At 30.1% G+C, this 27,608-nt stretch overlaps 4 protein-coding genes across 8 annotated transcripts; 2 read left to right on the plus strand and 2 right to left on the minus strand.

Annotated features, from left to right (window-relative positions):
* Positions 1-886: 886 nt before the first annotated feature.
* Positions 887-5,418, minus strand: LOC106792194 (limbic system-associated membrane protein-like). The gene is made up of 10 exons (XM_014758419.1): positions 5,250-5,418; positions 5,043-5,144; positions 4,522-4,737; positions 3,695-3,816; positions 3,491-3,632; positions 2,594-2,691; positions 1,969-2,268; positions 1,586-1,808; positions 1,418-1,480; positions 887-1,303 (listed from the first exon to the last, which is right to left on the minus strand). Exons 1-10 carry the CDS (start codon positions 5,287-5,289, stop codon positions 1,173-1,175), a joined length of 1,437 nt encoding a protein of 478 aa, XP_014613905.1. The 5' UTR covers positions 5,290-5,418; the 3' UTR covers positions 887-1,172.
* A 1,107-nt stretch (positions 5,419-6,525) lies between these two features.
* Positions 6,526-8,953, plus strand: LOC106792193 (CCR4-NOT transcription complex subunit 11). Its single transcript, XM_014758418.1, has one exon. The coding sequence runs from the start codon at positions 6,713-6,715 to the stop codon at positions 8,078-8,080; it is 1,368 nt and encodes a 455-aa protein (XP_014613904.1). The 5' UTR covers positions 6,526-6,712; the 3' UTR covers positions 8,081-8,953.
* Positions 8,954-11,145: 2,192 nt separating this feature from the next.
* LOC106792192 (transcription initiation factor TFIID subunit 3) lies at positions 11,146-18,915 on the minus strand. 4 transcript variants are annotated; one of them, XM_014758415.1, is made up of 11 exons: positions 18,860-18,909; positions 18,454-18,741; positions 18,045-18,218; positions 17,547-17,789; positions 16,218-17,383; positions 15,540-16,130; positions 15,227-15,406; positions 15,004-15,104; positions 14,585-14,924; positions 11,531-11,631; positions 11,146-11,452 (listed from the first exon to the last, which is right to left on the minus strand). In XM_014758415.1, the coding sequence occupies exons 3-11, from the start codon at positions 18,208-18,210 to the stop codon at positions 11,317-11,319; spliced, it is 3,024 nt and encodes a 1,007-aa protein (XP_014613901.1). In that variant the 5' UTR covers positions 18,211-18,218; positions 18,454-18,741; positions 18,860-18,909; the 3' UTR covers positions 11,146-11,316. The 4 variants fall into 4 exon arrangements, with proteins under 4 accessions (XP_014613901.1, XP_014613902.1, XP_014613900.1 ...); XM_014758416.1 differs by having other exon boundaries at positions 15,555-16,130; positions 18,454-18,915; XM_014758414.1 differs by having other exon boundaries at positions 18,454-18,915.
* A 395-nt stretch (positions 18,916-19,310) lies between these two features.
* Positions 19,311-27,273, plus strand: LOC106792191 (E3 ubiquitin-protein ligase UBR2). Of its 2 annotated transcripts, none has more exons than XM_014758411.1 (2): positions 19,311-19,609; positions 20,510-27,273. In XM_014758411.1, exon 2 carries the CDS (start codon positions 20,543-20,545, stop codon positions 25,961-25,963), a length of 5,421 nt encoding a protein of 1,806 aa, XP_014613897.1. In that variant the 5' UTR covers positions 19,311-19,609; positions 20,510-20,542; the 3' UTR covers positions 25,964-27,273. The 2 variants fall into 2 exon arrangements, with proteins under 2 accessions (XP_014613897.1, XP_014613898.1); XM_014758412.1 differs by lacking the exon at positions 19,311-19,609 and adding an exon at positions 19,631-19,818.
* The last annotated feature ends 335 nt before the right edge of the window (positions 27,274-27,608 follow it).

The following is a 27,608-nucleotide window of genomic DNA, read 5'->3' on the forward strand; positions in this document are numbered from 1 at the left end:
AGTTCGAGCTTTTCGAGAGTAGCTCTCTAGTCATATTTTATATTTTATTATATCACACTTTCCTGCTCGTCATTAATTTGTAGTTGTAATTGGAGATGATGGACCATTCCATCTCCTTGGGACACCAAATTTGTGTCCCTCAAAATCGTCAAAAAGATGCATATGTCTTTAGTTAGAGTCAGAAATATTAAAATTTTTGTATTATTAAATTTTGAAGTTTAAATAATGTTCGATAAATATTACAATAATTTCTCATTTCTTGTTTCGTCTTTAAAATTTTTCATTGCGTTCGTATTTTATTAAATTTGCAATTTTTCTTTTCTATAAAATGTAGTTTAAATGTATATCACAAATAATTAATAGGTAGTATTTTTTTTAGTAACTTAGTATTTTTACTGTTCCTATTTCTTCATTTTTATTTATTTTATGTAAATGTAAAATCACGCGTTTAAATTGAATTTTATTGCAACGGTTAATAGAGATTTTATAAAATTAAATAGAGAATTCAATTGAAAAGTGCATCTGCGAATTAGACGATTATATTATGTCAGGCCATTGTATCACTTTTGATTGTATAATTAATATATTTTTCTTTTTGTTACAGGTGATCATCTTTGGATTTATCATCTACTTGTTTTGATTTTCTTCTACTAGAACTCGTAATATAATATATAAATGCATTTCTGAAGGCACACACATGTTTATATATTAAAAATTAAATATAATTATTTAAAATTCTATTACAATGTGTAACTATCATATACTATCAAAGAATACTGTATTCTTCTATGTACTTCTGTATTCTTTCGTGGAACCTATTCTATGGTAATTTACCAATATCGCACGAGTATGTGGTCGTAACATAGTTTTCTGTATAAAAATATGATTTATTATTTAAATAATAAAATCTTTTATTTTTAATTCCAAAGAAATAGAGTAATAATACATTTTTATGTAAGTATTTGTAGATATAAAATAATATTAATTTATTTTTAGTTATATATAAAAGAGTGATTGTCATCTATCCTAATATAGGATGAAGATGGTTATGGTTCTATTTTTAATCCGCGCTTCGAACTATTCGTGTCAACTTTTTTCTTTGTTTCTTTTTTCATTTTTGTAAAAATAACAGGAAGATAAGTCTCAGTAGTTGTCCATCGAAAGAGAACAGCCTATAATAACCTTATATTAGAACAAAACAAAGAGAAAAATACGACAAGAGCAATGTTTTTCTTCATCATAGAAGTGCATCCATTGTTGTTATCCACGCTAGATTGTTGAGACATCGAGGCCATTTGTATGACTACGGTGAAACAAAAGAAAGATCAATTATTTTCCAATTTGGTGTGAGAGAGAGAGATAAAAAAACGAATAATGTTTAATATATTTTTTTTCATTTTAGTAATAATCGATATACCAGTGTTGATCTTTTCTTCTGGCACTTCTTTGGTAGTTTTGTAATAGTCTTCAGCATCAGGAGCTGCAAAAAAAACAACATACGTAAAAAGGAAAGATCCAGAAGATGAGAATTCTCTATTTTAGGATTTGTATTTCTAAAGAATTAGATCATTTCTTTTTAACTTACGAGCACCTTCCGTAGCAAATTTGATGATTTTAGATGCCCTACTCAAACCATAACGATTTCTTGAAACCACGAAAGCTTCGTAATGAGTGGCTTCATCCAATCCTGTTAGATTAAAGGATCGAGCATGTACAGGACCAATAGCATTGCTTCCACTCGGTATATACAATCTGTGCCACTTGTATGTCGTAATCGTATGAGAATCTTCATCTTCGCGTATGTATTTCTACATATTCATCAAGTATATATCAATTAAATCAATTGGATAGATAATGGCTGGTTGCAGACAATTATAGCAAATTATAAAAGCTTCCTATTATCTAATAAAACTACATTTATATTTTCAATTTGTTCGGAGACACACCCTGTATATAAATAATACTTACTCTGTATCGACGAAATGAGAATCGATACTCAACGATAGGAGTATAACAATCGACTTCCCAAATAAAATTGTATGCAGTTTTTGATATACTTTTAACTTCTTTGAAAACAGCAGGATTCGCGGCTCCCGACAATTGGATGACTGCCTCAGTTATTCCCAAGGAATTCCATGCTCTGCATAAGTAAAATCCATAGTCTTTCGTCATCACGTTTCTTATCACTAAACTGTGATTATGTCCTGTACTATGCTTCACTATTCTCGTTGAATAGGGTACCGTTGTGTTCGTAAAGAACCATTCAACCTGTAAAATTGTTTCAATTGTATATGTTATCGTCATTTATGTTATATAACGGGTATCTCTCTTTGCGTATAAAAATTCTTTTTTGTTTATTTTTTTAAAGAATTTTTATTTCAGACGATCGGTGAATATTATATATCTTCGCTGCGAATATTTCAAGTCTTTTTCCTTTTTATTTTTATTTTTTTCGGAGAAAAAAAAATAACAAAAAGAAGAGAAATGTAAAAGCCTTCTGATTAATTTCGCATGTACTTTTTGATATTTCAACGACAGAAAAAAGAAAAAAGATAGGATAAACCTTAGGAAGACAAATGATTTTCCAACTTACTTCAGGATCAGGCCAAGCAATAACATTGCAATCCAATTGGGTACGAATTCCAGGGGACGCATGAACCCATGGCTTCTGTACAATAATTTCAGGCTTATCTGCAAATACGCATATACATAGTTTTCCATATTGGTTACGTATATAATAATATACGTATCATTTGATTGGAATGAAACATTTATGATTAAATAATAAGATTAGGTCGATAAAATTGGGATCTTATTTTGATCAGGACATGTAAATAATTATTGATATTTGCATAACTATATTAAATGTTATCCGCCATGAGAGCAATTGGTTTGTACTTAATGTATAAATGTACGTACGCTTGTATATACGATTGGAATACTAAGAAGGATAAACGCGCTCACTCAGCAATTTGCTAATTTAATTATAATCGTTTTACGACGCACTCGTAATCGTCGAATACAATTTGACACGATTGCATCTGAATACGAGTTAGAATATTTCATTATAAAGTAGCCTCGAATCTTCTTAAGGATAAATAACTAAAGGGATATAAAAGGTGGAGCTGGGGGGAATAGAAATTAGTAAAATTAGATAAAAAAAAAAAAAACTAGAAAAGGAAATAGATAATAGAGGAATGCATGCACAATATCGTTCCGTATATCTCGTAATATCTTTTATTTTTTCCTCTACCCCACCTACCATACCGTAATTTTTCTTTTTCCTTTTTTTTTATTCCGTAAATTTGCGAAGCAATGAAAAGAAGTCAAATGACGCGACTCGGGGGCTTTTCAAATGATTGTAATTTGATTAACTGTATTCTTCTAGAGATCCAAAATGTGTAGTTATAACTTTATTCATTGGGTCTTGAAATTATTTGGATTTTCGTTTGATTGATTATTTGTTTTTAATTTTGTTCGGAAGACTCACATTTTACGCGAAGATCGATCGTTGCCGAGGTTGGATCACCGATACCATTGTTTGCGATGCAGGTGTATTGTCCTGAACGATTACGATGATCCACGTAAAATCTTAATTGTGGTCTGTTGGTTAACAATGGTATCTCACCGTCCTGTAAATAATTGCAAAGTTGCCGAAAAAAGGTATTTCTTCTATTTGTTTGTTTATTATTACCTTGGCCCACCAAGAAACGACTGGCGTGGGGATACCATTTGGGACACACTCCATGTTGACTTCTTCTTTTAAATTGACTTCCAGTACACCGGATTCCGGTATTGTGCGAATACTCGCTGGATCTGGAAGTATATACGAAAGGAACTGGTTAGGGAATATAAGCAGTGCTAGGCACCTGAAATTTCTAGGGCGTGACAAAGATACATATGTTATCTAGTCTCGTATCGTACTTGCTTACTCGTTTAAATCGAAAAATGTATGTATTCATATATGTGTAGGAATATTTTGTTTAATATATTGTAAAAAACGAGGTGTAAGACTTCTGTTAGGATTGTTTCATTGTTCTTCTCTGATATTTGATTACGAATATCATGCATTTATTTAATATAACGACTCATTGTTAGACATAAAAGAAAAAGAATTCCTCTAGGGGATGGATCTTTTTGTTATTTTTCCTTCCTATACGGGATCATTCTTGGAAGTATCAATAAAACGTCTCAAACCGAATCATTGAATTATTTCCATGCGTATATTTCATATATATTTAATTCATTTCTCAATAGGGGTAGTCTCAAGGGTTTACGAGGTGATACAATAATTAATTGGTTAAATAAAATTAAATTAAAAAAAAATCCTACGGATCTAAACGCTGTAGTTTTTATTGTAAAATCAAATTTTCTATAGAAAGAAAAGGTACTTTTATTTAAATCGATCGTTTCGCACGCGTTTCTATTACCGAATGATATAAGAAAATGATAGAAGATTATTTGAAAAGATAGGTAGAGGAAGGTATAATTATTTACGACAATATTATGGTTCCTACTCACACAAAACTTGGATATCGTAGACGCGCGTAACATATCCCCAAGGAGTTGGTCGAGACGCCTGGCACACGTATTCTCCCATATCTCCTGGTTGAATGTTAGAAATTTCTAAGCTTCTGTTAGACCATAGTCGAATTCTTTCGGGTGTTACCAGATTGGGATCATCGCTGTCAGCCAAAGAAATCCCATTTCCCCACCATTTTACTCTGGTTGGCACCCCTTCAATATTTTTACGTTTATTTTTATAATTAATCCTATTGAATTAGCAATTATTTTCTAATATTTATTAAAAAATAATATTAACGTATATGGTAATTTAAATATTCATTTTCTAACAAGTATATCATTTGTTTCTGTTTTTTTAATTATTTCTCTAATTGTAAGTTTAGTATAAATGAACAATTCTTTGGTATATTTTTGGTATTATTTGCAAGTTTACGAATAAAATCAATTGAAAAGTTTTCTACGCGGATATACGGGCTTTTGTTAGAATTATAATGAGCGATTTCACGCTTATTACTTACCAAGATCTTGCACATAACAGGGTAGCAAAACCGTGTGGTTTCTGAAGACCTTCACAACCGTCGGGTGGTTCGCAAGACCTTGATTCATTGCCGCATTAACTCCTAATAATAAAATACCATTAATAATGAACAATCATTTTTATATATATACATAACAACGCACCCTTATTTTATTAAAAAACAAATAATTTTATTTTTTAAACTCACCTATAGCAAGAAACCAAATAATCCAAGAAACTGATATCATTCTCGATCGATATATCGAAAACGAATGAACAATAATAATAATAATAATAATAAAAAAATAACCAAATTGCACTTGTATAATAATCGATGTTATCTCGCGTGCGATCTCTGAGACTTTTCAATACAAACTGGATCTTCCTTTTAAGATGAGTAGATGAGATCCCTTCTCATTCGTTCTTAATTCACCCGGCACCCTCACATGCGTCCACGCACACGTACACGCACAAATAAATACATGAATACATCGAAGAATGCACGCGAGAAGTTGTTAAAGAGATTACGTTGCTCTTGTAATTATGACCACTTGGTCATTGTGCGATTTAGAGACGCCTATATTACACGCCGTTGAAAACATCTTTCTTTCTTTTTTTCTATATTCTTTCCTTCTCTTATTACTTATTTTCACATTATAATATACAGTATATAGTATACTATTTTATTTCAAAAAAATAAAAGAGAAATCGGGGATCTACCAGACATATCGAATAATTATTGTGAATTATTATTCAAATATTAATATATTAGATAAATCGATATATTAATTTTAAATATAATCGTATAAAAATATTACATTGTGAAGCGGCAAGCCTATTTGAAAAGAAGCCGATTTTTTTTAAATACTACACAGTTAACTTACTGCATAATAAAAAACTATAAGCAAGTTTTTTTTTTTATCACGAACGTGACTACTTTATCGTGACTAATCGAAAGAATGTTTATCTTTACAGTTTTCAAAAAAGTAAATCGAGTATTATAATGTGAAATATAATATGAAGGGAATATTTAGGGAAAAACAATGAAAGGAATGAGAATGTGATATTAATTAGGAAAATAAAAGAAACACTAATTACCATTATAATATTTATGGTAAGCAGTCTGTACGCTGGATTTCACTTGCAATGGAATGTATACCATATAAAATATGATAAACATTACATTGCAAGTAAAATATCATTGTTCGGGTCTAAAAACACGAAATATACTATATTTACAATATGTTGATAATGCGTTCTCGTCGAATTTGTCTCGTTGAAAACGTGTGTGTGTTGTTTTGTGTGTGGGTGTGTATAGTACAACTATATATATTTGAAAAATTTCATTCATCGAATCGACGCGCTCTCTAGTGGCAATAGAAATCATTCTTTCATACTGTATATACGTGGACACATTTATAATACTACGATCGTCCATCTTGTATATAGTTGTATATGGTTGTAACTTTGAATTGAAAAAGTGTGTTTTAAAAATGGAGATTTAGAAATTTATTTTTATAACTGATACGTAAATATGAATATATAAATAATTCGATGTATATTCAAGATTTTGGAGAAAATTACTGGTCAAATGTATATTATTGAAGAATATTAATCATTATTATTATTATTATTATTATTATTGTAATTTATCGTATAAAAAAGTTCACGATGGCACTGGCACCAAAGGACCTAACCAAACTATTAGATATTCTTGATGAAGATAATATTGACACTAACCTGGAAAATCTTTGCAATCAGCTTCATCAAATATTCTCCAAGGAAGATCGCTTTAAAGTTGGAATGACATTACTTCTTTTACTGCAACACGTTGATTTGTTATCAAAACATGGTCAACGAATAATGGCCTTAACAATGTTGTTTGATCTGTACAAAGGAGAGCCATTAGCTTCTACACCCTTCGCTACTGTTTTTGTTCAAATGCTGAAATCTCAAGAAGATAGTAATAATGGTGTTTTGTTAAATAACTTCTCAGGACATATACCAGTACTTTCTGAATGCGAGAAAAATTTACTTATCAATTTGTTAGGATATAATCAGAAAGAAGTGATGAAGAAAACACCACGTCAATTAGTTGTTGACGATCTCTATTTTGCATCAACACCTTCTATAGATTTAACCAACTTACAGTTGCAACTTGCTGAATATCATTCTGAACTTCCTTCTATAAGCAAATGTGGCAATCCAATAATATTGCCAGATATGGATCATTCTAAGATAACTGGATCTGATAAAAAGGTGTTGAGAAATGTAGCAGAAAATCTTATTGTCGGAGACCCACCGTTATGCGCTCAAAGTTATAGTCCTGAATTTTTAAGGTTGGCCCCACCTATATTTCATTCTATTAATGAATTAACATGGTATAATATGACCGATCCTTCTGAATTTACTATCGAATACGATAACAGTATGTGCGTTTCTTATTGTGCTGGAGCAGAGGCACGTAGATTAATGGGCAAAGCTTTTAAAAGCGTCTTAACGCTTCAACAACAACAACATTTAGTTAATGAATTAGATAGGGATCCTAAATTGGTTTATCATATAGGTCTTACGCCTGGAAAGTTGCCAGATTTAGTTGAAAATAATCCATTAATTGCTATCGAAGTTTTATTAAAACTTATGCAATCTAGCCAAATAACGGAATATTTTAGCGTCTTGGTAAACATGGAAATGTCCCTTCATTCTATGGAAGTTGTAAATAGGTTGACAACCACCGTGGATTTGCCAACCGAATTTGTTCATTTATATATTAGCAATTGTATATCCACCTGCGAGACTATAAAGGATCGTTACATGCAAAATCGCCTAGTACGTTTAGTTTGTGTATTTCTTCAATCTTTAATTAGGAATAAAATCATTAATGTTCAAGAGTTATTCATCGAGGTGCAAGCATTTTGTATTGAATTTAGTCGTATTAGAGAAGCAGCTGCATTATTCCGTCTTTTAAAACAACTTGAATCGGGTGATATCGGTGGATTAAATGCACCTCCTACAAAAAGCAAAATAGATATGTGTTAAGATGATGCCCTTCCGTTATTAATATATTTTTGCTCCCATAGTTAACGTGATATGATTTTTATTTCTTTTTTTTTTTTTCTTATTTTTGTTATATCCAAGAATTATATATAAATCATGTTTTTGAGAGATATGTTTAAAAGTAGCATACTCACAGAATTTTTGAATTTATAGAGAGAGAAAAAGAATTTGTATACTATTAATGCACAAATCTATATAATTATTTATTATACTTCTTCCAAGCGACGAAACATCATATTTACTTAGATACCTTATCGTATTGTGATTAAATTCTATATAATTAAAAAAAAATATTTTTATTTAATCATGTGAAAAATGTGAATAAGTATGGTACAGTTGATTGTCGTTGAAAAAATTACTTCTAAATATTAAATAAAGAAAAAGAAGGGAATACCTCTATTTTATACTGGCAGCACACATATCAGTTAGATTTTTATTTGATATATTATTCTATCACTCAAAAATGAATAATGTACAAAATACATACGTGCCATTATGCAACAATGATGTTCAATAAGAACAAAGTGTACACTCTTCTTAGAGACAAATAGTAATTATATTACTGTTTGTATATTTAAAATATTTTTAACTCGACTATTACAAGTCTCTCAGTTGTATATTATTAAATAGATGTTTTTATATATTACTTGCGCGTATGTGTGTATGTATGTGTGTATGTGATGTGGTGTACTTGTCTTACAATGCAATTTAAATTGTTTGTATATCATAAATTGTACTTTTAGACAATTTTTTTTAAATACATAAAATGTACAATGATATTTTGAACATATTGAGAAATTTATGCTTTTACACTGAGAATGTACATACTTATGATAATATAAATTTTCAGAAAAACACCTATTATGTTTTTTAAAAGTCGAATCATGAAAAGTATACAATTTTAAATGAGAAATAACATCATTAAAGGTCTTTCCTTTTTTTTTTCTTTTTTTTTTTTTAATAACGATCAATTCAATATAAGGTCAATAATTTTATATATATGAAATACAATACAATATTAGAATAGATCTCAACAAAATGGGGAAGATCGCGAATCAAGAAGAGACATTTTGTGCAGAAACGGGAACATTGGCGGGATTTAATATTTGCGACAATAAGCTTCGAGTTCCTAACGCTAATTAATAACAATAAGATATAATAATATTTATCATGTATATAGATAAATAATTATCACAAACTTATAGATAATCAGATTGATTATTTTACTAAAAATGCATATAGTATACAGTTATGTATTATTTCTTACATGTAGAGAAAATAAAAGAGGAAACAAAAAATGAATAACAGTAGCATTAATTCTTTGACTATGAAGAACTTAGAAACAAAACGTGGCAATAATAATTTGTCCGCTACAGACATTTTGCATTGGGAGTTGTAAGTGCTGTTCACAGTCAAATGGTTAAATAAGTGTTACAGAGGTAATTACATTTTGCATCGAGCTCATTTTTATAAATCTTATTTATTTGTATTATATACACATTAGCATAATTGTTTTCTTTTTGTTTCTTTTTTTTTTTATTAATGTTCTATTATTTTTCCTCACATTAGAGACTTATGTTAGCATTATAAAAGTTGACTGAGTGAGTGAAATGGCATTACATTGAATATATGTAATATTCATTTTTCTTTTTTTTTGTTTTATTTTTTTCATAAATTAATGTGAATTGAAAAAAGCTGCAGATCTATTATTGTAATGTAAATAAAAAAAGGTATATGTGTATACCTTTGTGTTATTTATCTTCTCAGTCATATAAAATTACAAACAAATATCTCAACATATACTATTTCTTTTGTATGAAGTGTTAATAACTTGGATATTTAAATTTGGACATTTCATTAAATACCTTTTTATTAATGATATAAATTCTGTTTTTTTTTTTTTTTTTTTTCTTTCAAAATATGTGAAATGTTCATACAAATAATATCGCTATGCACATCAAATAATTTTATAACTTGCTATTTTCATTACCTCTCATAAATCATAAAATTAACTAGAATATCGAAACATTTCACATATTATAATCCCTATATATATATATATATATATATATATAATTTCTTCAATCCATATTTACTCTGCTGATTTATTCTATTTATATAACAATTTTTCCTATATCCACTCTTGGACTTTTATTTTACACGTGTTCAAATTTTATGTTACAAATGTTACTCCTATATTAATTAACCAGTCTGAAATAGAATTCAATAAATTCCACTTCTTGTAAGTGTCTATTTAAACAATTATGGTATCATGAAAACTCTTCGTACTTTGTACAAAATATTTGATGTATTTTTAAATATATATATATATATTATCATGAAAGACTGAAATTGGAGAATGTTCACATGATCGCTTGGTGTATGTCCGAAATATTAATGTATAAGAATAAACCCAAATACCCCGGTTTTTCACAGACGTATTTGGTATGTGTTGACATTTCACCGTGCAAATCTTGACATTCTCCAACTTTGGTTTTTCATGGTAACATATATATATGTTTGTGTGTAGATTACAACAAAAAGCTAATAATATAAAATAAGTTATCTAAGCTTTATGTTCAGATTTTATATATATGCGCACACTTCTTTTCTTATTAGAAATACATTAATAAACAATTTTATAAATGAGAAGTAACAATACGGTATATATTACTTTGCAAAGATTTCTATCCTATAATGTAAATACATTGAAGATAGATAAATCATAAAAAATATTATATGTTACATAATAATCGCAAATTTAATGGAATTTATACAAATATTTAGTTTAATTTTTTTAAACAAACACTACTGTTGGTGTGCGAGAAGTGTCTTATATTATAAGAAAAATACTTACGAAGAGTTATTATGAAAATGAAATTTAAAAGGAAAATATTAAATTTATCTCTAATAAAAATACATCATTTTTTAACTATTAACCTCGAAAAATTTCAGTTTCATTATTTTTAATTTAATTGAATTGCACCATCTTTTGTTTTTTTATTTTTCTTCTTAACAGCCTTGGCTTTAATTAAAGTTTTAGTTCCTTTTCCTTTAGCCGTTATGGGCTTACCTTTAAGAGATTTCATTTGCATTTTTACTTCTGTTTTAGACACTTTTTTGCTTTTTAAACCTTTCAGTTTGTTCTCTTTCAATTTAACTTTGGTACTAGTTGTGACAGTCATACCGGACCTCATAGAAGATCCGGTTAGCTTGTACTAGGCTGCCGTTTTTACTTTTTTCTTCCTTTTCTTCTTTTTCTTATCATGATAAAGCTCCTGTTTTTTGGTAATGCAAGATCTACAATACCAATTTTCATTCGCAGCTGGTTCCACTTGTAGTCCCACACATACCCTAGAATTTTTATTATAAATAGTAAATTTATGTTGCGTATAAATATAAATATATATATATAAGATTATACTCTCTTACCAATGATACCATGCATCGCAGTCATCACAACCAATCATGGGTGATCCATCATCTTGCTGTTTACAACCAGGACAAATCCATACTTGACGACCTCCTTGATCCTGTAAAACTCATTGCATGACAGTGACGAAACTTGAAATAAACATAAGATAACCCAACCCATCTCTTGGAGATGTAATTATAAATTTTGAATATAAAAAAATAATGGAAACATTTAATAACCAGTTAAAAGTTTTTAGATATTCATTCTCTTATGGAGTAGAATTTGTATCGTGTTCATTGTGTACTGTTTTTATTATTCAATGTTATATTTCTATCTAAAGAGAATCAATATTGTTTTAAATAAAACAATAATCCTATAAGGAATTTTTATGAGTATTAGGTTCTTTTTTTTTTTAGAAGTATTTCTAGATTTGTTAGTTAAAATGCTTGAAATATGATAACAGTTGATTTACATGAAGGATGAAATGATAGATGATGATATGTAATAAGGTTTTTCACTTGTCTCTTCTTTTTGATTAATAATAACTAAATAATATGAGAAATCAGAGGTAATATAATTACTTAACAACAGTTAGGTTGTTCGCTAACTTCAAATACACTTTTTACCCTCGTTAGAATTATTAAAAAAAATTCTTGTTCTCTTTATTATTCTCTACTTAAATTATATTATTTTTATAATAATATTTCTTTAATATTATACGTGTTCCTTGTCTTATTTTAAATATATCAGTGTACCATAATGTATGATATATATTATTTATATAAAATTATCGAGCACATCATACTTCTAGTGCATAACAAACATTGCAAGAGCTGTTTTAAAATGTGAGTGAATATACTTACCACTGTGGTGGTTGCTATTGTAGCCAACAAGAGACTGCCATTTTCTTTGTCTTCTTTAGCATCATCCTTATTAGAAACTGCATCTGCTTTCACCTCTGTGTTGTTAAAACCGTCGGTTATATTCCTAACTGTCTTTCATGCTAATTTTTATAATATCGTACAAGCCGCATGCAACAACTGGCTAACTGTATTTAATTTAAAATCTTTTTAGAGCGATATCCACATTTGTGTATGTGTGTATTATCATATATTCAAAAAAATATGAATATATCCTTCTATTACATTGTAATATTTTTGCTAGTGTAAATTTGTTCTCATGGTTTTATAAATTTTGTTTTCTTCATACTGTATTAAATCTATTTAATACATATATATATATATATAAATATTATATATATGCTATATATTAGTTTTAAATTAAATGTAAAATTTAAAACACTCGTAAGCTTTCAATTTGCTCTTGTTTCTCAAACATAAATAATTTGCTACACGATGCATTAAGGCAGCCCTTTCTTCAGTAAAGAAAGAGAGAGTTATAACAATCATGCACATTGTATTACAAAAGATACTATTATACTGCATATAAAGTATTGTGTGAAAGCATTCAGTGTGATTTGCAGAAACTATTGATCAAACTAAGTTAGAAATTTGAAAGACATACTCATACCATTCCTAAGTAGAATACAAAAGGTATGAACAAGTATGTAAAGTGCTAGATTAGAATATAAAAAAGAAGAATTTAAATTATTATAAAAATGCATTTATACATAGATGCAGATTGACCGAGATTTTTCCAACTACTATACTGTGAAAAAATCTTAGACACCCTGTATACATATATATATATAAATACACATAATGTTTTTTGTTACAATATAACTATTAATCCTATTAAAAAAAAAAAAAAGAAAAAACAAGGAATTAGTTTAGTCCAAGTAACAAGTAAACTTACATATTCGTGTGATTGAAAATATGATACAAACGCGATAAAAAAATTGTCAACATTAATAAGACGAAGGAACTGTATATATCATCTCTTATTATCTTTTTTTAATATGAATTATACAATTGCATTAAATATTTTGTCTTTGACTAATAGAAGAAGAGACAAGTATAGACTGCTAAATGTTCGATATCAAATTGCAGATACAATGAAATATATGATGATGTGTAGATGAGAGGATATTGAATGTTGAACAATGATTCAAAATAGCTTTGTAGACCTTCCATTTAGATGAATGTTTGACTTATTACCTAAAATTCTGTCTATTCTGTTAATAAATAATTGATTCTATTAAATAGAAATGAGTTCAGATGAATAATATAGCAATCAGTTGTACACAAGACACACTTAACATTAAATTTACTAGGAAAAAAAAAAATAAAAAAATAAAAAGAATAATCGAGAAATACAATTATACTACTTTTGTTGTAATCTACTATAAAAGAAAGAAGATAAGACAAAAAAAGAAAATAGATTACAATAGAGAAATTCAAAATCTTTAAAAAAAGTTTTTTTCAAAATAAAATTATATGTAGGAAGTATACACAAATTTATTTAAATAAGTAAATAAAAAATGAATTTTAAAGGAAATCACATAAAATAGCAACATACATACAATCTATTGAGAAAAAACTATAATATTCTACGTTTATATTTTGAAACAATGTCATAGTGTGACAAAAGCATGACCAAATGAGAAATTATACCTTCACCACAAGTCATAAATGCATAGAAAAGGAGAAAGAGAAAGAGAGTGAGATAGAAAGTAAGAGGAATAGGAAATTTGGAATTTATTTTAAGATTGAGATAATACTGATGGGTTGGGTTAATTTTTCCACGTAAATCAAATTTCGTAATGATTTAACTTATTATTAGTGTATGGAAACATAGAATAACTTTTTTTTTCATTAATAAAATTATAAAATATACTCTTTTAAAGAAAAAATAAATAAAAATTACTATTAATGCATATATTCACATTAACAGTAATTTAATAATAAGAATATATCAATATAAATTATTTTACTATATAAAAAAAGAAAACATTCTTTTAAATAATTTTGAAGAAAATCTTTATTTCTGTTTATGTGTTTAATTAATTAATAAACTCTTTGTTTTTATCATGTTTCTGATATTAAATATTGTATATATATATCTATATTCTTTTTTTTTTTTTAATTTTATATCATAATAAGCGTACTTACGTAGTAAAACGGCGGTGATTGCTGTTGCGTAATTAAAGGACTTGGAAGTTTAGGAGTTGGATCAAAGTGAGGCGGAGGTGTTGACTCTCTTTGAGGTAAATTTTTAAACAGAGATTTCTTTGCTCGAGGAACTGTTGCAAGTGGCACAGTAGCAAAATTGAGAGAGAAAGAAGAATCTGTAGGAAGAGCAGGGCTGCCATCTAATGTTCCCTCCTCTATTTTCTTACTTGCTGACTTTTGCTTCGGCGGTCTTGTTACCAATGCTGATATTTTGGCCAATTCTGGACTAGGTTCTCTTTTCGTATCCTCATCCGGTTTTTTCAATAATGGCTTAATCGTTCTATAATTAAATAATTCAAATATATTACATGTATTATTGTAAATATTTGCATAGAAAATTGAATATTATTTTAACTTACATCTTCTTCATTAGCATACTGTCTGGCGTTGGTGGTCTTGGAGATGCAGGTCCTAACTTTAATGTAATTTTTGGTACAGCTTCTGCATTTTTATCTTCTTTCTGTGTAGAATAATAAAATTTTTCATTATAATAAGATCATTTTAATATATTACACTAATCTATATAAAATATAATTATCGGATTTTCTTTTAATAATATTTATTAAAATGCATTTCTCTTACTTCCTTCTCTTTTCGCTTCTCTTTTTTCTCCTTCTTTTCTTTGATTTTTTCCACTTTTTCCTTCTTATCAGCTTTATCTTTTTTCTCTTTAACCTTTTCTCCTTTTTCTTTATGTTTTTCTTTTTTATCTTTCTTTTTCTTTAATTTCTCTTTCTTTTCTTTTTTATGCTCTTTCGATTTCTGCAAAATTAATAATATGTATAATTTCGTAAATACGATTATAAGATAAAATAGATTGTTTAAAAAAAAAAAAAATAATTTATAGGAATGGTAGAAATAAATTCTACAATTTCTATACTATTTCAATACACACCAATATAATTGTTACCTTATCAACTTTATCTGCTTTATCAATTTTAGATTTCTTTGAAGGTAACAATGGCACAACAGGTACTGGTGCAATGGGTACAATTGGTGCAACAGGTGCAGAAACAATAGGCGGTGCAATTATATTTCCAGGGATATGTGTGATTATTTCTTTATCTTGTTTAACCACCTTTATTTTATCTGCCTTTTCCTTTTCTATCGTATCATATTTCATAATAGGTACGATAGGAGGTATTAATTCCCTAGGTGATTTTTCACATTCCATGGGTTTTATTTTTGATAATGAAAAATCTTCTGGCTTTATAGCTGGATTAAGAAAACGAGGTGGTAAAGGTAAATTCGGCATTGCTGGGTGTGGGCCTGGTCCACCTCTTCCCAAAGGTAATGGAAATCTTGGAAATATTGGATGTGTTATTGGATGAGGTATTAAACCAGGAGCAGATGGAAATGCTGGGAAAAATGGAAACGGTAATGTTGGTGGAAGAGTTGGTTCTCTATGCACCGGTGGTTCAGGTGCTTGCGGAGTTTTTGGTCTATCCATTACATCTACCTCCACTGTATCATTAGAAATCTTTGTCTGAAATATAATAATGGCACTCATTATTTTTTGAATTATTCTCTTGTACATGCATACAAAAGTATTTATAGATATATTTAAAATTACCTTTTTGGGACTAACACAACGCTTAGGACTCCTTATTTTGGATTCTTTCTTTTTATTACTTTTTTCCTTCTTTTTCTTTTTCTGATCGATAGAAGTAGGGACATTGAGTTCTGGAGTTTTAGGTGTACTAGGAGTCCCAGGAGGTGACATATCATCAAACATATATACATCCGAAGATGGACTCTGTATATCAATCAAGTCGCCCTCTGGATGAACATGAACGTCTGGTGTATGTGGCGTTTTCTTCTCTTCTTTTTTAACTTCACTATCATTTTTATGAGCATGCTTTTCAAGATTTTCATCTATGATTAAACCAGGTGAACTTTCTCGCGAATCAAGCTCCTTATGTTTGTGTTGTTCTGGTATTTCCTTTTCTTTGTCTTCTCTAGATTTAGATATCTTTTTGAATATATTTAATTTTTGCTTATCGGGTTCCGATGGTAGCTTATCAATGTTATCATCTTTTCTTTCTGGTAATGGTGGACTACTTGTTAAATCTATTACTTTTTCCGGTTTAGCCTTAACTTGGATAGGTTTAGGTAATTTAGGACTACCCGTAGATTTAGTTGGTATTAATTTTGGAGTAGGTGGTCTACTCGAAGGACCTGCTAAGTTAGTTTGCGATTTACCACCGCCTGGCTTTAACGGCTTTAATTTAGCCAATTCTTTCATACCAGCTAACTTTTTAATTTTAGTGTCATCGATTTTATCTGGCTTAAACAATTCCTTAGCCTTATTTTTCTTTTTATTTTCTTTATCAAGTTTACGATCATCCGGTATCTTCTTTATGATCTTCTTTGGTTTTTTATCACATTTCAACTCAGGTGGAACCATAGGATAAGAACTTGGTTGAGGGGAATCTGCGCACGTTTGATGTGGTGTTCTCGCTTCTGGAAGTTTCCCTTCTCGCGCGGGTGATAAAAAACCAGACGTGGTCATCATTACACTGTGTATCTCACGTAATGGTCTACCTTCCTCTAATACCTTAGCACGTTTTACTATAGGACTTTCAAAAGAAACAGGATCTCCTGGTCGTTTAAAAACTACTTGTGGAGACATCCTATGAGGAGAAACATCAACTGAACTCGGTGTCGATGTTCCATTTGAAGATGATACATCTTGTACACCATTTGTTAAACTTTCAGGCTTATCTGTTATGTACTCTTCTGTAATTAGAATTTCTTATTCAAAACACTAATGCTTTGTTATCAATAATCCAGAAAAAAATATATACATTTTATTTATATATATATATATTTACCATATATATGTATATTTTTTTTAAATACAATATATTAGTTTAAGACAAATAGAAAGAATTGTAATTACCTTCTGTATCTGGATACATAGCCGGTAAATGTTCATGAATATGTACAGGTCTAGTAACTACTTCACGACTACCTGGCTTTAAGAAATTTAAATGATTCTCACGTTTGACAGGAAATTTTGGTACATTGATAGCGCATGGAACAGAATCTACATTTTTAGCATATTCTGCTAATTCTTGTATATCAATATTCATATGTTTAAAAGCTAATCCTAAATCATCAAGATTAGGTTCCGTTCTTCCCACTGAAAGTATGTAAACATTGAAGAGAATTTAAAAACCACACACAAATAAGAGAATACCTATAATATTTTATATTTACATGCAACAAATATCAACCGTTCGAGTCCCAAGCAGTACCATTGCAGTGTTCAAATTTCTTATTGAAAAGTGCCATATTAATGAAATGCATTTTTCAAAAGACTCCTGGGACTCAAACTGTCAAGTTTTAAACTCAAATTCTATTAAGAAGACTTCATTTGATATTAAAAATTACTTACAAACTTCTGCATATTGGTGTGTAACTTTTGATATACGCAACATATATTCTTCCATAAGATCTACCATAAATTCTAATGGCGTTGAATTAATTGAATGCCATCCGATGGTTTGGCAGATTTGAGCTACAACCATCCTTAAAACAGATCTACTGTAATCAGTAGACATTTTCACAGCTGAAAATATAAAGAAAAGAAAACAAAACAAATAAATAAATAATATTTTGATAATGCGTTCATTTAAAAGGAAACTATAAAGAGATCAAATTAAGAAATATTGGGAGATTAAAATTGTTATCCGTATATAGGTTATACGAATAGAAAATAATAAAAGAAAATAATCTAAGATATTTATATAGAGAATATGAAAATTTTTAAATTACATGTTTTCTTGGTTATAATAATAACTTACCCTTGTTCGAAACAGAAATACGTTGAAAAATTTGCTTATTCTTGTTGATATTTTAGAACCAATTGGAAATAATCACATTTTCTAACGTTAGCGTCTTAATCACAAATAAAACAAATAGGGAGAATGATTTAAATGAAATTAATCATTATTCCTTGTTAAAACTAACACGACACTTCCTAAAACTGTAACACCATAAACAGTACGGAGACTGCAAGGCGTCCTCGCCATTTTTTCCCCCTTCTTCCTTGTCCATGCTCAAGACATTCCACGGCGGCTGAACAGGGACCACTGATAATAGAAATGCGTCAAAGTTAATTTAAAGGAAATCAAAGTACTGTTCGTATGATTAAATTTTGAAAGAATTTCATCTTTCTTTCGTAAATCTATCATATTATTTAACACTAACATTCTTTTTCTCTCGTTTGACGCATTGTGAGGGAATATCAATTGAATTAAAAAAAAGAAAAAGAAGATATAAAAAGGGGGGAAAAAAAAAAACACTAAAATTTCGATTCCTCGTCAGTCGTTCAAATATCCCTACGTTCCCATTGGTAGAGAATGAAAAATAATTCCAATTACGTAAGCGGCCATTTTGAATTTCAAGAGAAAACAAAAAATGAAATAATTGAAATAGAATATTATTTGTTATTATTTCTTTTGCAGATATTTATATAATTCGAAAAATTAATAAATTTTTTGTAATGGATCTTTTGGTAACGAGTGTTAACCTTACTTTTGACGTTATAGGGTATTTAGAAATTGTCTATCTTTATCATTCATAGTTCATGATTTAAGAAAATATAATATATATGTATACATATTAAATGAAAAAAAGAGAGAGAAAGATTATTCGGAAACGTATCTTATATAGAAGTGATCTCAGTCTTTAAAGTTCGCAAGCCATTTTGTACGTTGTTCAAGCCAGCTGTGAAAAAATATATAACTTAATCATATTTCAGTGAAATGTTAAAGCGTGATAATCTATAAATTAAGGCGAAGAGGAAGATGTGCGCTAAATGCGTGTGCGTTAATAAAAAAGGGATCAAATTGTAATGCCATAACATCGATAGGATTCGCGAAAATCGAGATTATTTCGCGAAACAAAGAACACTACTCTTCGATATCTTTTATTAACCTTGGCCTGGACGTCATAATAGTGAGTATTGTCGAAGAATAAAGTTATAAATAGTTCAGTGTAGCGAAAATCCCGTGATACTACGGACGATGGTGAAACATACTCAGATATATGTTTGCAATGTTTTTCATATCTATTGAACAATTTGTAAATGCCTATTTCAATATAGTTTGACATCTTCTAATATCTAACTTAAACAATTACGCTTCTACTTTTAAAGTAACGCGTAGGTATGTATATGTATACATATTTCCCTTGAATTATTTTTATTTCCTTTTTTTTTTCTCTTTTTTTCACTCCTTTTTTACCATCTCATTATTTCTCACTTATTATGTGTTCGTTAAACATACCATACCATTGGCCTAATTTATAAACAACCTTTTAATCTAAGAACAAATAGACAATAAATGTTTAGAGTAATATCTGGTATCTATTGAAGAAAGATAAAACAAAGAAAATGATCAATGCACTTGAGATAACTTTCTTTTTGCCAGCTGGTAATTATGATTTTATGTATAGGAAGTTTTTGTTGAAATTTATGAATGTTTCATTGATGTAACTAATTGAATGATTATAGCTATTTATACACGTTGATTGATGTGTGATATATGTATATATTATAATTTATTTTCTTTTTTCTTTTTTTTCTTTCAATAAAAAAATATCAATCATTTGATCACACCGATGCATATAAGATGTCTTTGTGTTGTAAAATTTATTATTTGGAATATTATTTTTTTTGGGGAGTTTCTAATCAATATAAGTTTTAATACGCAAAATATTATTCTTTGTCGTTACAATATAGTATTTGTATTTAAAGTGTGCATGCAGAAGATATATGTTAAGCATATTACATAATTTTTAAACTTATGCCAAGATTATATTTGGCTAAATAAAATAATGAATATTTAAATGTTTCAGTATTCTTCCTCTTGGTGACATAAAGTATGCAAGATGAGTGGGGATAATATTCAAAGTCATTCCGATCAAAATATGGAAACGATAGAGTTATCAGAGTTGCCTGTCTTTCCCAAAATGGTTAAATCATGCGTCAAAGTATGGATGGAGAAAATGAATAAAGGTGTACTTTCACTAACTCACTTTAAAGAACATTGGAGGATTTGGGTTCCTAAGATTTACAGTCCTGAACCTAATGGCAATTGTTTGGATTGGAGTTTTGACGAGGAGAAAGCACAAAAAGTACTTTACAATACGTTAGAAGAATTCATTTGCAACGATGATCCACAAGTTGTATTGAAACAACTTAGTCAAATGGATAACCCTCCGTCCATATGTGGTAAAGTATTTAAAATAGGTGAACCAACATATAGTTGCAGAGAATGTGGTATGGATTCTACATGTGTTTTGTGCGTTGACTGTTTCAAACAGTCTGCTCATCGTAATCATAAATATAAAATGGGAACTTCAAATGGTGGAGGTTGCTGTGATTGTGGTGATACGGAAGCATGGAAAAACGAACCATTTTGTAAGATACACTTAGTTGGAACTCAATCGAAAGAAGGTTGTGGGAATAAACTGCCTGGCGATATTGCAGAAAGAGCAGTTGTTACTTTTGAAGCCGTACTGAAATATTGCTATGAATTATTGTCGTTAGAACATACACCAGGATTACCATCAGATTTATGCTTTAAAGAAACCGACGAAGATCCTATATTCTTATTAGCCGCTACGGATACTTATTGCACAGTCCTTTTCAATGATGAGACACATACTTTTGAACAAGTTATAAATACATTAACACGTGTCTTGAAGTGTTCTCAAAGGGATGCCGTCGAATATGTGACGAATGTAGATAGAGAAGGTAGATCAGTTGTAAAGTGTTCAAGATTTCAACATTGCAAGGAGCTGAAAGTTGAAATAGAAAGATTTACATCAAGAAACAGCACTCGGGCTTTAAAAGTTCTTGTTGTTCATGCTCACGTTATCGCTCATCAAACCTTTGCTATGAAATTGTTGAATTGGTTACAACAATTTATAAGTGTATGTGAAGGTTTTAGAATACTTTTTAGCAATGTCGCACTTAACACAAAATTACCAGAAATATCAATTGTCGAAGGTATACTAATGAGAGATTCGCAATTATGGAAATCTGCTAGAACAGCTTGGCACAGATTGTTTATATCTGGAATGCTTATGGAATATGAAAGTAAAAAATCTTTGGCTATTGTATTCACTTATAATTATGGTTCAGTCATGAAAGATTTCATTAGAGATGATCACGATCATTCGTTTTCAATAGTTTCTTTGTCCGTACAATTATTCACGGTTCCCACTTTAGCACATCATCTTATAGCGCATAACGATGTATTATTTATTTTGTTGAACACATTCATTTCGGAAAGTTCGCGTAGGTGTAATTCCGCTGGTAAATTAGAATTTGAAAGGAACACACCCAATACAACATTTAAAAGAGCTCAATATATACTTTACGATTTAAGATATTTACTCAGCGCCAAACCGGACGTTTGGACCGACGAATTAAGACGAGGATTTTTGCAAGGAATTTCATTATTGTTAAAATTATTTTGCAGTATGCAATGTATGGATGCAGTATTAAGACAAGTTGGACAACATATGGAATACGAGCCCGAATGGGAATCTGCATTTAATTTGCATATTAAACTTGCACCAGTTATTAGTTTAGCTCTTGAATGGTGTGGTTCCGATAAAATTGTTTTAATTAAAGCTTTTAGAGCAACATTAAAAAAGCTCTCTGAACAACCAAGAATTGAATCTGCAATAACTCAAGTTAGAGAGCTGGCAGATCACAGTGCTACATGTTTGCAATACGATGTTTCTTCTGAACCAGTATCTATACATCTTCCATTGTCAAGATTTTTAGCAGGATTGTTTCTTTATCTCGAAGAGCACAATTTACATTTTCAATCTCCTGAATTTATAAATGAACCAAGACCAACACCTGAACAAATTATTGAACCTGTATTAACAGCACAAGCTATGATATCACAAGTACATGCCGGAATGTGGAGAAGAAATGGATATTCGTTGTTGAATCAATTGTATTTTTATCACAATGTTAAGTGTCGCAGCGAGATGTTAGATAGAGATATTATTTTATTACAAGCCGGGGCGTCTCTTATTGAGAGCAATGAATTTCTTATTCATATTTTGAACAAATATAATCTTCTCAATTGGGCAGATCCAAATTTTGAAACTAATGCGTTAAAAAATCCAGAAGAAGATAGCATCAGACAAACAATTAATTTGGTTGAGGAATTTCTTAATTTACTTATAATCATTATAGGAGAGAGATACGTACCTGGAGTCGGACAAGTTACTGCTGACGATCGTTTAAAAAAGGAAATAATACAACAGTTATGTATAAAACCTCTATCTCATTCTGAATTAAATAAGACTTTACCGGATGATGCCCATCTTGAAACAGGCATGGAAAGAGTTATTCACGATGTAGCAGATTTTAAGAAATCCCCAAATACATCAGCTGGTAAAGGTGTATACGAATTATTGAAACCTCATTTATATTCGGAATATAATGTGTTCTTTTATCACTACACAAAGGAAGAATTTAGTAGATCTGAAGAAGCTCAAAGAAAACGAAGGAAAGCTCTTGGTGAATTAGAATGTTGTCCACCACCAAAACTCCCAAAATTAACGGAGGCGTTCAGTTTAGTTGCAAATTTATTGCAATGTGACGTAATGCTTCATATTATGCAGACTGTATTACAACGTGCCCTAACATTTGTAGCAAGAAGTTTTTCCGAACCACAAGTCCACAAAATACTTCATCTTATAGGATACGCGCTTCAAGAACAGGAATCGGGTTATTATCCTTTTCTGGTGTTCACAGAAAGAGCTGTTAAATGGAACATTTATAAATTACTTGAAGATTTACAAAATAGTCCACGTATAGAGGCACATAAAGATTTACTCACTTGGGTTCTTACCAAATACAGAGAAGTAGCTGGTTCTAGTATGGTAGAATCTACCACTGCTTCTACTACAGTAACTAGCCCAGAAAATGCCAGTGATGCAGAGTCTAATAAAAATGGTAAAGAATGGAGAATGAAAATGGCTGCTTTGAAACGTGCGAAAATAATGACGCAAATGGCAGCAATGCAAAAGCTTTTTATGAAAAAGAATGCTAAGCTATTTGAAAATGCATCATCAGATGCAAGTAAGAGTGAACAAGGATCGGCTATGGATTTAACAGAATGTTCCGAAAGTTCATCGCCAGTTGCTAGTGGTAATAATCAAGCGAGTAGTAGTTTACCAGAAGAAAAAACCTACACGTGCATTTTATGTCAAGAAGATCAAGCTGTAACTGCAACCGGTCCAGCGATGGTACTTGCTGCTTTTGTTCAACAATCAACTGTATTATGTCAATATAGAGGAAATACAGAAGAATCTGATCCATTATATCTGTCAAGTAAATTAGGCGCATCGCCGCATACCAGCACATGCGGTCACGTAATGCACGCATATTGTTGGCAAGAATATTTTGACAATGTACTTGCTAAAGAAAATAGACGTCCATATCGATTACGACAACCAGCAAGTTTTGACGTTGAGAAACACGAGTATCTTTGCCCACTTTGCGAAGGTTTGAGTAATACTGTTATGCCATTAATACCACCTTTAGGCGTATTGCAATCTCGTCCTCAAAATCAATCTAACTTGACTTTTGAGATGTGGTTAGAAGCTATGATGCTAACGTTAGATTGTAAACTTTTTGGAAGCTATATGAAAAAAGAGCCTTACCAGGAGCTTCATGATCCTGCTTGTTTATATTGCACAAGCTCAAATGGTGAAGAAATTCCTGTTATTGGAATATATAATTCTAATAATAATTCTGTAGAACAAACGACACTTTCATGTCCTATTAAAGCATTTCACCAATTACTTGGTACTGTTGGTGCTATATTTGAATCTACTTATTCGCAACCTGGTCCATGTCTCTCGGATTATCTTGTAACAATGATAGATCTATTTGCACAAACGACATATACAAAAGGTCTTGGTGCTGAGCCACATGAATCGGACTCTAGAGTACCCTTGTTGGCTTGGAAATCAACAGCATACACTGTTCACGCTATTGAATTTCTTATTCGTGACACGGATAAACCTTTGTTAGGTGCTTTACCTTCCAGACAAAGAGATTGCTTAGAAGGCCTTGCCAGAATTTCGGCCATTTTAGGAGCTACAATTCAAAAAGGAGCTTGCGGAAGTCCAACATGGTCAGGAAAACAAACTATCCGCAATTATGCACTTCCTCTTTTATCGATACTATTAGAAAATCCTCATGATGGTCCATCTATCTTAGAATGGGATCCTTTAGGTATTTTGATCCCGCTGATTAATTCTCTTCCATCTTTGTTCAAAACAAAAGGCGATAATCCGCCACTGATAATAACAGGAGGTATATTTGAATTGCATGCATTGACACTCGTATTCATATCATTGATAGTAAAAATTATACTGACAACTGATTTTAATGAGAGTATGGAAGTAGATAGCGAAGTAACAGAAGAAGATTATAAGAGTTGTGATACCATTGTATCATTAGCTCAAGCTCTTGGAATGAACATCATGAATGAAACTGCTTGTGAATTATGGAGACGTATCAAGGAAGGTTGCTTACCATTTTTAAGATGTTATGCACTGTATTATCACTTTATCTCAGATGTTCCAGCACCAGAGGAATTAACTAAATTAGGCGGCGATACGTATGAGAATATATGTGCATATCTTGGATTACCAATAACATGCAACGAATTGATAGCTCCCAACATGGAAAATGTCATGCGGTTGGTAAAAGTATGGAAAAGTCATCCAACTGTTGAAGCTCATCTTGCTGGTAGAAGCACAATCGAGATCATAAAAGAACCATTGAGAGTTAATAAACTGGTAGAACTTCCCGAGGATTATAGTGAATTGATAAATACAATATCATTATTTACTTGTCCTAACAGTGATCGAGAGGACTCGAGGAATCCTACCATGTGCCTGGTTTGCGGAGAAATGTTATGTTCTCAAAGCTATTGTTGTCAAACAGAATTGAATAAAACTATGGTAGGTGCATGTACTTATCATGCGACCAAATGCGGTGCCGGAGTTGGAATGTTCCTACGAGTACGCGAATGTGAGATATTATTTTTGAGAAGTCCAAATCGAGGATCATTCGTTTGTCCACCTTATTTCGATGAATATGGAGAAACGGATCAAGGTTTAAGAAGGGGGAACCCGCTTCGGCTATGCAAAGAAAAATATAAAGATTTAAATCAGATGTGGCTTGGACATGGATTACACGAGGCTGTAACAAGAGGCATTGAATCTTCAAATAATGTTATGACAATGCAATGGCAGCATCTATAACCGTTCTAAGCTTGTCTCATGGAATTTAGTTTGGAACGTTAACAACTGAATAAAAAATACACTAAATTTACACTTAGATATAAGTGAATGTAGCAGTTAGTGTTATCTTTGTTGATCATGTGCTTGATTCACTGCATGACATTGATAAAAAAAAAAAAAATTATTTATTCTAAGAACATCATATAGATAATTTTGTATATTTAAGAGAATTGGATGTTATCTCCCTTTTGCGGCAGCGTTTCAACTTATTTCAGAGTTTACGGAATTTCTATTACTATTATTATTATTATTATTATTATTATTATTATTATTATTATTATTATTAATATTCTTATTACTACAATGTAAATTAAAATACAACATTATTCATAATAATTAAAAAAATATTGTATTGGATTTTGTTGCTTGTAGCAATTAGTTAGTTTTGCTTGTACCATTATACAATTTATCATTATCACCTTCATTATTATATATATATATAAAGTTCTAATAATCTAAGGAAAAAAAAACATTGTGAAATATGTAAACCAATTTTTCTCATAGATGACAAAACGATCATATTTGGAAAAGGACTATTGTACGAAATTACTTCCACAGTTTTTTCTTGTATAAATACTGTTTATTGCGTTTACAGATAAACTCGTAATACGGATTGTTACGGTTTTCAGATATTACTCTCATCATTACGTTGCTTAAATTATTGAAGAAAAGAAGTGGATAATTACATCACAATAGATGACTAGATAAAAATAAAGATCGTTAATAATTATAAACATTCAAATATTTGGTAGAGAGTGATGAAATAAATAATGTGGCATAATCCCCGTCTTTTTCATTGTTAGTCGTCTTGGTAATTGAAAGATATATGGTATACCTAGGATTAGAAATACATCTTCTTTATACCTTTAACCAATGTTATCATTGTTCTAAGATGTGTGTTCGTTATTTATTTTAATATTATATTTTTATCATTATATATATATTAATAGAACTTCTTGCAACACAGTTAAAGTTTGGATATTATGCGTATACATGTGTGTACCAAATGTAACGATAAAAAAAACAAAAACCATGTAAATATATGACGTGTTATTCGTCAATTCGAGTGAAAAAACATGTAGTTCTTATAAATATAAATATTATAGAAATATTAAATGTTTATTAGAGATGCTTTTCGCGGAAAGAAAGAAAAATAACGAAAAAGAAAAGAAAATGTTGACCCTATTATTTCGTAAATCATTCTTTTAAGTACATTTTGTGGTGTTATATAATTTATTTGTAGAATACAGGATAATATATTGATTTACATCTTGTTACCAGTGCTTATGTCTTTCAACTCTTATTATGTACAGGGTGTACTGTAACTGGTAGTACAAACGAGTAGGGGGTGATTTTACATAAAAATGTACAATACAATTTGTTCATAAAAGGCTTCGTTTTCGAGAAAGACTGGGCTTGCAACCCTAGAAACTAAACAACCTAGAAACTTATTTGATAAGCATACGAGTAAAACTGATACAAGAGATTTCATCATACTAACAATGATTATAAACATATTAAGAAGCATAAAAGTGCTTTTGGAAATATTCAAGAATAGGATAGTGAAATCCATCGAATTGTAACTAAATCGAGTGACGCATACTTG

This window comes from Polistes canadensis, unplaced genomic scaffold (genome assembly GCF_001313835.1).
Source record: "Polistes canadensis isolate GaletaPanama2010 unplaced genomic scaffold, ASM131383v1 scaffold_392, whole genome shotgun sequence".
Lineage (NCBI taxonomy): Eukaryota > Metazoa > Arthropoda > Insecta > Hymenoptera > Vespidae > Polistes > Polistes canadensis.